Below are 14,221 nucleotides of genomic sequence, written 5' to 3'. Positions count from 1 at the left end.
CTCTGAAACAGCTGTTATTTATAGGATCTGGGAAAGGGTGGATGAAGAGAGGGTCCACCCATCTGCTGGAAGACACTGGGAAAATCTGAGGCGTTTGAGGAATAAATGGGAGTACAAACAACACTGAACTTTGACGCTTCCTGTTTAAACTTTTGAAGAAAGAATTTCAAGCACTACCTGTTATTCTGCTGGGTTTCCCCGAAGGAGGAACTCTATTTATTTTTTGGACAATGAACCATTATTCTAGAGAAAGCTTGATCCGAACAAAAATGGATAATGTATCATAGACTTTTGTGGGATTTCTTTCCATTTAGTACAAATGTATTCCAATTTATAATTCTGTTTTTTGTTTTCAGAGCACAATTTTTTTAATGCATATTTGCAAAAAACCACAAGTGACATAAAGAAAGAAGACAATCAATTGAGAGCAAATGTTCATCACAACAAATTAATTTAAAAATCTATAACTGTCTGGAAGATAAGTGCACTTTAGTACTTAAGGCTTCAGTTATTCAAAGATATTTCTTTGAAACATGACTCCAAATTATTGGCAGAAAATCTACCCAGAAGTAGTTATGGGTTTTATTAGAGCCACAGACATAAGTGAATATAAATCTGCAGATTTATATTCATTTGCAGTCCACTGTATTTCAGCTTGTGCCTATAGTAGGTATGAGGTACTATAAAGGATTTGGACTCAATTCTTAAAACTACTGGATCAAGATGCTGCTGTCCTTTCATCAGAAATAGATGATTTCTAATGAAACAGGTATACGCCTTAATGCCAATGTTAATTCCTTTATTCATCTCTAGTCCTGCAGATCATCCTGTTGGGTGTGGATCCATTTCAGCTATTATGTCATATCTCTCACGAGGCCCAGTTCCCAATGTGTAATATCATGGCTAAGGGAAAAGGTTGAACTATGACTTAGCACTAAACAAGTCAAGTAAAGTCAAGTTTACTTGTATAGCATATTTCACAAAGTGTCTCACATGATAAAAACATAACACAATAACCAACACTGAGAAAAGCAACAAACATTACATACCAAGAATAATCACCATTGAATATATTAACCAGTGTTCCTCTTCTAATCAAATGCAGCTCTTAGCTAGTGGGGTTTTATCCTTGATTTAAAAGAACTGCATTTTTGCAGCCTTCTGGAAGTTTGTTCCAGATTTATTGTGCATAAAACCTGATTTCTGCTACTCCATATTTGGTTCTTTACACGACTCCTGCTATTTTGCACAGACGTTCTAATGCTAATGACTTAAGTCTGTGCAAGTGGTTTGTCAAACTGAGGGGGAAAAACACTTTATTAGCTTTGCTTAATTACATTTTGTAAACTCTTTTTTTGCACTCTTGGTCTGGACTCTGGACAGTTATTTAAATTTCACTCTTTGCTCATCACAAACCCCCTCCTCTCTTCTTTTAGTTTGGACCCAGAGCTGTCTCCTTCAAACCAATGTCCTGTCAGTTTGGCTCCAGGCTGTGTAATGTTCAGCCAATCGGCTACTGCTGAGTGGAGCTGGAATTTCACCTGGAGGAGAGTGGCCTCTGCAGAGAATGGCATTGACTGTTTTGAAAGTTTTTTTGTGGAAAATTCCCATAATTTATTTCCTGCAGTGTCAGATGTTTTTCAGAAATCCTTCATGCATTTAGAAACACATTTTTGCATGGCAGACACTGCTCTCATGAACTGCATGCACTGTAGCTGGATAATAGTGAAGCATATTCTGGCATTTGATAATTGCATCTGTTCTCTATTAATGTCCCTAAATTCATATAATATGCAAAATATAAACTTAAAATCAAAAGATCTGCTCATACATATGATATATTTATGTTATAGAATTTTCTCTCATTTTCTTCAGAGTGCACCTCACACTTTGTTTTCTTCTATAACTTTACAGGAGATTGTCAGGACATCTACATACAGTGTTAAAAGGAGAGCCAAACAACCTTCTGCTTGGAGTTGGGAAAATGTCACCAGGCACTTTTTGTGATTGTGTTCCATCTAAATATAGAGTTCTGCTGTCTGTTCTACATTTTGAACCATTTCATGCTGCTGTGCCGCTCTCTATTTTTACACTAGCATCAGTACAGAGGGCAATGTGCTCTTTCAAAATAGAGTAACATTATCTGCACTGCTGGAGAGAGGGTTTCAAGTGTGGCACATGTAAAGCAGTGAGGTCCAGTTTCTTCTGGGGTAAATAAAGCAAATGTGCATGCATCCCCGTGGAACTGTGCTTGATAGGCATGAATAGCACTCTGTTCCCCTTACTATAGTCAGAATTTGGTGGCAATCATGTTTGTTTCAGTGGTTCTAACAAGAATACATCTCATAATGCCTTATTGCACAATAGCCAAAGTTTTGTCATGGGAAAGTACAAACACTACTGAAAACCAGCAAAGCCAGTTGTGCTGCATTCACATAAATGAAAGAAGAATTACAGTCAGCTAACTGAAGATAGCATGAAAATACAGATACGAGCCATTTGAAACAGAAACAATACCAGGGCCAAAGACGGATCCTGGGGGAACTTTCCAGGCGACATTTAGACAAAACTTCAGTTGTTTTCCACTTCTATCTCTATTCCTGTGGTGAAATGCCATCAGTAAACATAATGAACTGACCGAAAAAAATAACGTATAAAAAGAATATGTCCTCCTCTCATGTCACCAACCGGAACATCACAAAACAACATTGCATTGCTTTGGATATTTTTATTTCCATTTCATGTGAAAGTGAACAAATGTCTCTGATGGGTCTCCTAAAAAACGTCCAAAAGCACAGAGTTATTGTTGCAGGATAAATAAAGACACTTGCAAAACAAAATGAGGACAAACAGAACAGAACAATAGATGTTGGAGTAAGCCAATGAACTTATCAGAAGAATTGTTTCACCTTGTGGACTTGTTTCCCCCCCAACAAAACCTTTTGATTTCTTTTGTTCTGACAAACGTAGTCCGTGCTCCACTCCACATAGATGCTTTTCTGAGTTTATGGTGACAATTTGCACAGAATCTAGGCTGCTACAAAGTCAGTAATTAAAACTATACTTGTGATGTTCTTATAGAGTTTGTATGGCCAAAGTATTCCATAAAAACATATGATTTCAGAACAATGTGAGTCCAGACTAATCTGCTGAAAGCATTTGTTGCCTCCAAACTCATCAGGGAAGGTTGTTCTGAAGACGATTACCACTCAAGATAATATGAAGACTGTTAAATTGTCACTTTGTGTAATCTATTATTCTAATGTGTTTTAATTCCTCAGAAACAGAAGTTCCTGAGGAATTAGAAACATACGATGTAATGTAGTTAATGTAAGAAATATGTTCTCATCTGCTCTTAATTAACTGTCACTGTTAGAGACGCATAAATATATTTTCATTCGAGAGAGGCTTGGGTGGATCCTGCTGTAGACCAAAAGGTGATTCCAAGAAAAAACAAAAAACACATCTGTTCTAACAAAAACAAAAGCATTCTTCTGAGTTCTACCTGTGGCGTTATCTGTTATTTTGGTCTGAAATGTGTCCTTAAAATGTTCTCCCTTACTCTTCCAAAACCTTTAAATCCATAATTACATGAAGTACTAGAACTTACAATTATCCTGAAAAATCCCCAAACTCCAGACAGAGAATCTTAAACTTTTAATGAAAGGTACTCAAAGGAATATTTTTGCTTAATGTCTGATGTAGAAACACAGACAACATATTTGCTTCTTACCATTGCATTTATGTAGGACTGGAAAAAATAACTACTCATTTTCCTGTCTACCTACACACAGGGGACTCAAGCAGAAAAAAAAAATCCATGCCAAACTTTGTACTTTGCTGATACTGAGCTCAGGGAGCAGAACTGTTAGATTATATGGTTCAAAATCTTTAATTCAAAAACATCTGGTAACATTTTACCACAATTTTCTGAGCTGAAGGGCAGAGGGCTAAAGGTAAAAATCTCTGGATGGAAAACTTTTGTAATATGTCACTCTTTAAAGCGCACATCGCACAAGGCAGTAATTTCTGTAATTAAAGTCTTCTTTTGTCAGTGCGACTTCAACTGGCAACTTCCACAGAAATGCACTCATAAATAAGGACTTGAGAGTAAAAGCAAAGCTTCATTTAAGATGGGTGGGGTAATCTGTGTAGCGGTATTTGACAACCACTTACGAAATACAGAGTTCATGATTGTATGTTATATGCATGGCCTGTGAAATGAAGCACCAGGCAATGCAGAATATTATAGGCCTCTTTTTCTTCATTCAGCACATTTTACAGAGGGATGCATTTACGTTGGTGACATTTGGATTGTCAGCATTCGGCATGAGGTGGGTTGAGAATTCACACTGAAGGGCTGACTAATTGGGCACCACATCCAAGAATCTCACTGGAAACAATCCAGAGTTAAGATCATTTTATACTACTGCAGATATTATTCACTTTTTCTTTGTAAATCTGCCGTGTACACATAACAACACATAACATGGAAATGATCTGTTGTGCAGAAATGGTCATCTTTAATTGCTCTTTTTGTTTAAATGCAAAAATTGTCCTTAAATCAGAAAGTACAACAGAGTGCCAGGATTGCAAATTCAGACATATAAGCATGTTGACTTCAGAACTGTCTCCCCAGTCTCCGTTTTAATTTGCATATGTTAAATTCATGCAAATGAAGGAGGAATTGCCCTGTGAGTGAACTGTCTGTGAGCATTATTTGATTCCCCTCTGATCACAACAAAAGGATTGGAAGGAAAAAACCAAACGTCTCCCTAAAAGAGCTCAAATTAAACTGTTTTTATAACTACTCTATGTAAAAACATACTATTGTTTTTATGCTGCGCCTTTGAGTCTCTTCTAAAACTGCTGATTTGTAAAGTAACAAAGTTATAGAAAAGCCACTTGGAAGCCACTCTTGCATTGCAGCATAATGTTTTCATAGATTGGCAAAATCTTCCAAATTCTTGATTTGATATGTTTTGGTTTAGTAAATGGCAAATTACAGTATATGTTTCTATCCACTCTCCTTTGCAAAATTGCTCAAGCTCATCTCCAGATTAGAAAAGTTTAGGTAAACAGTAATTTTCAAGTGCTGCTACCAATTTAGGTAGCAGCACTAAATTGGTAGTACTTTGACTGAGCCAAACTAATACATCAGCATGCCATACCCATCCCATCATAACTCTGGTTGGATCTTAAGCATTGGTGTCCTTCTGGAGGTTAAACCCCTGTCCCAGTCCAAAACGTTTGCACAGTAGAACATGTTTTCTTCCAGAATGGCCCTGTATTTACACCCATCCATACTCCCATCAGCCCTCCATGCTGAAACAATAAAAACCTCAAAATATGATGTTACGACCATTAAGTTTCACCATGACAATAGTACATTTGTAAGTACTTTTGAAAGGCACAAAATGAGTTAAAGAAAAACTTCAGTTATTAGTAAACAAAACCAATAGCCTGGTCACTGTCTTCCTGTGCAAGTCTCCTAAAAAAAAAAAAAGAAAATAAAATCTCTTTAGAGTCTTTAGAGGAGGTCAAGAGACTGATTTTTACCAGGCTACCAAACAATGAGAGTTAAAGAGCATTGGCTGTATTTTTGCTGTGTGTGGTATGCAGCAGGACTTAAAGTTGTGAGAGGATATAAATGTAGAAACAGAGGTTGTTTATTCTCTCTTTGAGCTCAGATTGGGACATATTTTCCCCCTGCAGCTGAGCTGAACGACTTACTGAATAAGATGTTTGCAAATCCAGAGAGGGTTGTCTGTGAGTGTCTTTTCTTTATTTTGGTGGAAGATTTTGTTTTGATGACATTAGACAGTCATATTTTAATTGATACATCTACTGTCTATGAATTATTGTAAAAGCTTCAGGGCTAAAGGCTGTGCTATGATTTATTTAAAAGTAAGATGCATTTCTGAATATTTATTGAGTCTGGCTTTTAATGGAATGCTTTCCCCGACACATACCCATTTGCATTTCTGTTTTTAGCCAGGTATTCAAATGTGTCTTAACACATTTGACACATAGGATCAACTCAAAACACCATTTCTTTGGAAATGCTAAGAATACAGGACTATAGCAAGGAGGACCTGAGCTCAAATTCCATGCATGGAGTTTGCATGTTCTCCCAGTGATATCTGGGCCTTTTATTGTGGGCAGTATAAGGTACACCTGTGCACTAATCATGATGTCAGATCAGCATCTTGATGTGGCACACCTGTGAGGTGGGATGGATTATCCCAGCAAAGCAGAAGTGCTCAATACCAAACATTTAGACAGATTTGTGGACAAAATTTGAAAGAAATGGTAATATTGTTTATCTGGAATGAATTTTAGATCTTTGAGTCCATCTCATGAAAAATGGGAGCAAAAACAAAAGTGTTGCGTTTATATTTTTGTTGAATGTATCTGCCTTGAAATATCATAATATACCTAATTAAATATTTTCAAGAGATTAAAATGAGGGCAGCTACTTTCAAATAAATCTTTCAAAAGCAGAGATATTAAGAAAACTCTGTCTACAACAGACACATCTGAGCACATTTTCTGACACAAGCAGGAGATGGAGAAGATCTTACGTAAAACTCTGACAAGCTTTCAAAGTCCATTACAAGCCACTTATGGTTATTTATACTATGAAATATTTAGGCAGCACTTTTTCTTGCAAGCACATTCTCAACTGTAAACCCTACTTTGAGGTACAGTAGATTGAGAAAATTTGGTGTTTTATGACAGGAAGCTGGACGAGATATCCAGAGAAGGGCTCATTAAGTCATGTTTTAGGTACTGAAAATAAATAAAAGCTTTACAGCAACCACTCCAACTTGAGTTTGCTTTTAATAAGCGGCAAAATCAAATTTCAGCATAAGAAAATGCAAATGACTGTTTAGTAGCCACTCTGTGTTTTCTTTACTTCCTCTGCTGAGCCCACTTTGTGTTCTTTCCTTGCCAACTCCGGAGGGAGAGAGGAGGAATCGTTTCAGTCTGTGAACTGAAGGTATTCTGTTCTTTCCACTCATCCCATGATTCTGACAGCACGGGTCTGAAAGTTTCCTTCCTCTCTAGGAAATGACATGCTAATGGCGAACCCCTTGCCTCTTCTGTGGTCTTCAGTCACAGCTGTCTAATGAGAGCATCAGTGTTTAAGTGGCTGCTAATGACGGATGCCTTCAGTTTTATCAACTGGCAGCAACTGGCAAAAGCATTTTGAGGAAAAACACACTTTTGTTACAGATTGAAAAGACTGTTTTTGCGATTCCACAGGGCTAAATTTTGGTTTTGCATTACAATTAGAAGATATAAATAATTTCACCTCAGTTAACCCACTTTTGGTGTAGAATATGGAGACTATATAGACACATCATTGTTAAAAGTAAGTCCTTAGACTTCCCATTTGCAGTTTGCCACATGTTCTGTAGATTACACATGCATCTTCTTTAAGAATGTTTGTTAAAAAATGTGTTCTGATTAGATGAGATTATTAGTCTGCTGTCCCACAAAATACAGTTCAAAGCATTCCTACTGTTGAGATGCATTTATTTGATAGGGGAAGGGAAAGAGTTGATAGGGAGATAATGGGGCTCAATACTTGACAACCTGGGATAAAATCTATTGTAAGCTGCAAAACTTGAGACTGAAGTAAAGATTAATCTTTTAGCAGACCAGAGATCCTGACAATACAACCAGAGCCATAAGGGATTGACTTTGATTGGCAGGGATTGGCTCTGGTCCTAAATCAAATCTACAGTATGGCAAGACATGTGACACTATGGATCCAATCCAATCGGCGTTTTGGTAAGGAAAAGTTAGCCAAAAATATCAGCTATGCGTAAAAAGCTGGTTGGGACATTTCCTGCAAGACTTACTGGAATTGCATTGGAAATTCTTGCAAAGTTTTAATTTATATTGAATGCACAGATGTTCCACAGTTTTCACATTTTTACTTTGAAGACCACACACAATTTTCTCCTCAACTTTACAATTATTTACGGCTCTGTGTTGGTCTATCACGAACAATCTTGAAAAATTAATCAGACGTTTATGGTTGGCACATGAAAAAATGTTAGACAAATGTTAGACACTATTTATGAAATTGGTTTATTTGCTATTTTAAAGACATTTTCAGGACTCAGCACAATTTGTGCGGGTTTTTCCTGTGTCATGGATCATGAAGCTTTTTTGATGTTATTCCAGTGGTACAATATGTACCTTTACTTCAAATATTTTTATATATTTTGTCAAGTAGTAGTAGAATGTATTTAAATTATGCCATTTTTTTTCACCCATGAAACAGGTGCCTTTTGATTTCATAAGAGTGTGTTTACTGTAACTTCAGTGCTTATAGGATTGCTCTGTGACCCTAAGCCATCAGGTTTTTAAAAATCCATGAGTTTTAATTGCAAACTAACATCAGTTATGCTCACTGATTGAGCACCATATTTAGCTATAATAAAACAAAATTAAAGCTGCAAGCAGCCTCGTGCGGCCCTCGCAGCAAGCGCTGCTCCGGCTCACTGGCCACCGCGGAGTTCCAGCCACCGCGGAAGCTCTCGCACCGTTTCCAGAGCCGGCACCCGCTCGCCACAGCGGGAGCCGTCGCGAACCTTCCCCGCCCGATCGCCCGGCAGACGACACACGTGGATGCGTTCGGCAGCGCTCCCCGACGACTCACAAAAAATCTGGTGCAGATCGGTCCATTTACGGCAGAGATATAGCTGATGGATTAACCTAGGGGGCGCAGTGGAGTTAAATTACATTTTAAAACATTTGAGCCCTTTAAAGGTTACCACATTCATGTGTGGAGTAACAGTGACACCAAGAGGCCTTAAAGGGAATTACATATATTTATTTCTGAACAGTGAACTTAAATCCAAAATTACAGAAAACCTGTTGAATTTAGAACATGGCTCCAAGAGACTTTTTTGTTCGTCCTGAAAAGTTACACATATGTACCAAGTTTCGTAATTCTAGGTTAAAGCATGGCTTGGGGCTGATCATTTAAAATTTTCTATGGGGCGCCATAAATACATTAGGCCACGCCCACCAAATTTTATTATGGATTTCTTTCAGGGGGTGGATAAAGATCCATCCTAGTGAGTTTGGAACAGCTCAGCCCAAAACTGTGGAAATCAGAGCCAAACGAATGACAGCGGCGTTAGAGGTCACTTCGGCACGCCGCCACGCCCACCTGTTCCATCCAAGCCGGTCGGGGCTGGAATCTTCAATACAGCAACATGTTTTCTGTCTATGGAAAAAGTTTCAAGTTGATTAGTTCAAAGGTGTAAGATAGCGACCGTTCCCAGTAAAACATGACACTTCCTGTTCTGAGGGGGCGTGGCCTTAGTGATGTCATCATTTGACCACAGGGTCTTTTAGGTCAACCCATGATGATCAATCACTGAAAGTTTGCTTCCTCTGACAGTTTTAGTGTAGGAGTTATAAGAGTTTTATGTTTCACGGCAAATAGTCAAAGTTTGACACATAGCCACGCCCACATACTTTGACGTACGAGAATTCCTTTGATAACTTTTCACCTTTGATGCCTCAAGTGTGTGCTGAGCGATTTTGAAGTCTGTATCTGAAAAACTGTAGGAGGAGTTCGATCAAATACGAAGGCTGTAAACATCAAAATGGGGTCAATTTTGGAACTTCATTCCAAAATGGCCGACTTCCTGTTGGGTTGAGACCATGGCTCCAAGAGACTTTTTTGTACATCAGGACAATATACAGATGTGTAAGAAGTTTCGTAATTATAGGTTATAGCATGGCTTGGGGCTGATCATTTTAAATTTTCTAGGGGGCGCCATAAAGAAATTAAGCCACGCCCACCAAATTTTATTATGGATTCCTGTCGGGGTGGATAAAGATCCATCCTAGTGAGTTTGGAGAAGCTTTGCCCAAAACTGTGGAATTCAGAGCCAAGCAATTAGAGGTCCGCCACGCTGCCACGCCCACCTGCGCCATCGAAGCCGGTCGGGGCTGGAATCCAAAATACACCCACATGTCTTCTTTCTCTGGAAAAAGTTTCCAGTTGATTAGTTCAAAGGTGTAAGATAGCGACCGATCAGAGTAAAACATGACACTTCCTGTTCTCAGGGGGCGTGGCCTTAGTAATGTCATCATTTCACCACAGGGTCTTTAGGTGAACCCATGATGATCAATCACTGAAAGTTTGGTTCCTCTGAGAGTTTTAGTGTAGGAGTTATAACTGTTTTGAGTTTCGTGGCGAGTCGGTGAACTTTGACCCCTGCTATCCCCCCTTCAGCATGCTCAAAAACTCACCATTTTGATAACTTTGAATCGCCCATGCCTTCTGATCAGACTCACCAAGTTTGAAGCCGATCAATCAAAATCCCTAGGAGGAGTTCGATCAAATACCAATGCTGTAAATGGCCAAAATGGGGTCAAAACGTGACCTTCAATCAAAAATGGCCGACTTCCTGTGATACTTGCAGTATGACATTAATTGTAAATTCTGAGCATCTTGGGGAGCTCTACAACTGTACCAAATTTCAAGTCTCTACGACAAAGTAAGTGAATAGCAAAGGGTCCTTTGAAAATTGCTAGTTGGCGCTGTTGAGCCATTTTTTTTTAGATTTTTGCGTCGACCTTAAAATACGTAAATTTTAAACAGTCTCTATGTGTCTGCCAAATTTGGTGAGTTTTTGAATATGATAAAGCCTCCAAAAAGGCAATTCATTTGGAGGGAAAATAATAATAATAATAATAATAAACAGTACAAAAACAATAGGCCTTCGCAGCGCTTTGCTGCTCGGGCCTAATTAAAAAGAATTTGATTAGTCAATATGTGGCACAAAAATAATAAATCCCTCCAGTTCATGGGAAGTTTAGGCCTGACTGACATTTTCTGCAGCAGCTTCCTTCCCATATCACGCTGTGTTTTTGTTAAACTGTATTTATATAATGAGCTCTTTTGCACATCTCGGATGAATTAAGCGCCACCTCGGTTCAGTTTTATCCCTCTCTTTTTTAAGCTTCATATTTCAAGTAAAATTGCAAATCAAGGGTTAATTTAAATAAGGAACGGCATCCGGTGGCATTCACTGGGAGGATAATTTTCCGTTTCTTTTCTTATCACTGCTCCGGAAATAGAGGAAAGGCAAATTATCATGAGCATAAAGTGAGTGTAAGTTAAGTCTGTAAGAAGATTTATTTGCATAAGCACACTCTGGCGAACCAGCTTCCTGTTAAACAGCTTTGGATAGAAAAAACCTTGTTGATGTTATTATTCATAGTGACTGCACCAAGCAATTTCCCAGCAGTGCTATTCCCAGTTTTAATATTTGGAAATATTAAAACGGAGTTTTAATACTGTTTGCAATGACCCAAACTGTCCAAACTGTCTCAGTCAATAATATGAGGGCCTTTTTCTGTTGAGCCATTCAATGGAACCAAGTCTGTAGGTTCAGCTAACCAAAGGAAAATAAACAAAAACGGAAAAAGTTTTTATGGCAGGGGATTTATTAAACTACACCTCCCCCTTGTGGCAACTCTGAGTAGAACAGTATTGTGCCCACTCAGAGCTTAGAAATCTGCTAAGAGTTTTATAAAAAACGGTGAATAAAATAAAGAATTTCACATACTATAATAAAATGCACTATTTATACTAAAAAAACATAGCAATTTGAGTACAAAATTTTCAATCAACTCTCTTCTGTCATTTCCTCTATTTAGGTTTCACAACACTTCAGTGCCAAAGGTAGAGTCACTCCTCCAGATTATTGATGTTCCACACATTTTCGTATCCGCGGGTTAATAAAATCAATCATAATCATGCTAATTAGTTCTGAAAGCAGATTTGAGCCTCCCCCCGCCTCCCGCGCTTTCTCTTTACCACGTGACATAGAAATCATTAAATTATAGCAGAGGTCTGGCTGTTGTTTTGTCAGCCTGCTAGCCCCGCCCACCTGTCCCTCTTATAACAGCTGCCTTCAGACGGCTGCGGGGACATAGCAGCAGACCTGGTCATCATCCACACATGGACATTTAACAAGTTTCCCACCTACAATGGAAGCCAATATTGTTGTTATGGGGACAGAAAGTGTCGGGAAATCAGGTAAAACACATTTTCTTCCACTGAAGACCAACTCTTCTGGAATTGCGTTTGAATATTAAGGTTGTTATTTTATTCCTCAGCAATGACTGTACGCCTGTTGACTCGGAGATTTATAGGTGAATATGGAGACATCGGTAAGTTTCCATTATGCTCCCTTAACCTTGATGCCTTTTTTAATGAATTAACTCTGACAAAAATTTCTTTTCATTTTTCAGAATCCATCTACAGTCAGAGTTTTATAGTAGATGGCAGAGAGGTCACTCTGAATATCTGGGACTCACCTTACTCTCAGGTATATGTGCTTTCTTGACCTCATAAATATCGTAAGATGCTGCCTTATTGATGTTTTATATGCAATAGAAGATGGGTGACCTGGTTCACTGTCCAGGGTGCCACACCCTGAGGGGTGCCCACATACAAAACCATCTGCAGATCTATCTGTTTCTTGTGGACACAATCTGTATTCCATACAATGTAAGGACTGCAGAAAATGAGAAGGAAGAAAATCTAGACTATATTTGATCATCTATAATTTGAATTTAAATGTTTACACTGATTAAACCTTAACTGGGTATTCTAAATAGAAAAAAACATGTTTTAGACAGGGTCAGACTTGTGAATACTTTACTTAATAGTGTGACACGCCAAAAAGACCATTTTGAACTCTTGTTCAGGCATTAATGGCACAAGATGAATGGGAAAATTGCAATTGGCCTATATGGGGGTAGTGGTGTTCATGCAAGACCTCCGATCTTAAGCAAAAACCAGGTGGAAAAAACCCCCTTAAATTATGCAGCAATTTTATTAAATGTCTTATTTTGCAGGATTTGTCTGTGGAAACCTCACATTTCCTTAAGAAGATCCAGTGGGCAGATGGCTTCGTCCTGGTCTACAGCATCTGTGACAGAGCCAGCTTTAATGCCATCAGCAGGCTGGTTCAGAAGATCAAATCCACCAGAGACTGCTTCAGCAGGGATAAGGTCCCCATAGTGATAGTGGGCAACAAAAAGGACCTGCACCACAGACGGACAGTGTTGAGTGAAGAGGGCCGGATGCTGGCCCTCAGCATGGACTGCCTCTTCTATGAAGTCTCGGCTGCAGAGAACTACCACAGCGTTGTCTCAGTGTTTAACGGCCTCGTGGACAGGATGAAGGATGCCAAGCTCACCACAAAGAAACCTCTGAGGTTTAAGGGCATAGTAAAAAGCATGTCTGCTGTGTTTGCCAGAAGAAGGACAGATTCACTTTGAGAAAAAAACGAAGGGAGAAGAAGAGGCTGGAAATTGTGTGCATTTTACCAGATGGAAAAAATAATGGCACGAAATGACTCTGAATTCGGAAAAGCCATCAAGCTTCAGAAAATATGAGCTAAAACACTCATGTTGCAGATGTTTCCTGGACCTCAACAAGAAAATGGCTTTCATCTTTCTGGACTGTAAAAAAACTGTTTTGTGCAGGATATTTAATCTTTATTTATCGGTGTTATATAAAAAGTGCCCTCTGGACTTAGTTGTCTTCATGTAAACATAAAAGTGTATTCAAATTCTTCCAGTACGGTTGACACTTATACAAAAGAATGGTCTTAAAAGAACCATTTCAAGCATACTGTCATTTTAAACTAAAAGCTGCATAACTCCATGCATTCACTTTTTGTCTATTGTACTAAACAACACAATGCCTTTAACACAACATAAATTTCAAAGCTGTGAAATTCAGTTTGGTCAAAGTGTAATATTTGTTGCATAGAAGAAGGAATGCAGTTTTGTCATTCTAAAATAATGGAGTGTATTTTTTATTTTTAATATTTTTTCCATTTTCTTGAATGTGAACCATTATTGTTTACAGCTGAAAATAAAGAATGAACCTTTATTTCTTTTGTCTTCCATGTTGAATTCCTACACTACTTTTATTGCTAATAAGAATTTACAGATTCTAACATCTAGCAAAAGTGATTGCAGCAGTTACATGTGGTAAGTATGTAATTATATTTGTTCATGGGACAACAGTGAAGATATGACACTTTCATGCAATTTTAAGTTGTGACTGTGAAGCTTGTATAACAGTGTAAATTTGCTATCCCCTCAAAATAACTTGTGCGATACACCATGAAATGTTCCAGATCCACATATATATGAAGAT

The 14,221-nt window shown here is 38.3% G+C and overlaps 1 protein-coding gene across 1 annotated transcript; it reads left to right on the top strand.

Annotated features, from left to right (window-relative positions):
- The first annotated feature begins 11,951 nt into the window (after positions 1–11,951).
- On the top strand, positions 11,952–13,948 carry si:dkeyp-59c12.1 (Ras-related and estrogen-regulated growth inhibitor-like protein). Its single transcript, XM_044124454.1, has 4 exons — positions 11,952–12,082; positions 12,163–12,216; positions 12,298–12,374; positions 12,907–13,948. Exons 1-4 carry the CDS (start codon positions 12,034–12,036, stop codon positions 13,330–13,332), a joined length of 606 nt encoding a protein of 201 aa, XP_043980389.1. The 5' UTR covers positions 11,952–12,033; the 3' UTR covers positions 13,333–13,948.
- Positions 13,949–14,221: the final 273 nt, after the last annotated feature.

This window comes from Gambusia affinis, linkage group LG08, assembly GCF_019740435.1.
Source record: "Gambusia affinis linkage group LG08, SWU_Gaff_1.0, whole genome shotgun sequence".
Taxonomy (NCBI): domain Eukaryota; kingdom Metazoa; phylum Chordata; class Actinopteri; order Cyprinodontiformes; family Poeciliidae; genus Gambusia; species Gambusia affinis.
Note: the sequence above shows the minus strand (reverse complement) of the source record. Positions and strands in the feature narration are given on the sequence as shown.

What these genes read in the sequence shown, in the direction of transcription:
- si:dkeyp-59c12.1 (XM_044124454.1), top strand. Translation starts at nt 12,034, where the DNA reads ATGGAAGCCAATATTGTTGTTATGGGGACAGAAAGTGTCGGGAAATCA. An exon ending in AGAAAGTGTCGGGAAATCAG is followed by an intron (nt 12,083 to 12,162) that starts GTAAAACACATT and finishes TTTATTCCTCAG; the next exon opens with CAATGACTGTACGCCTGTTG. An exon ending in GGGACTCACCTTACTCTCAG is followed by an intron (nt 12,375 to 12,906) that starts GTATATGTGCTT and finishes CTTATTTTGCAG; the next exon opens with GATTTGTCTGTGGAAACCTC.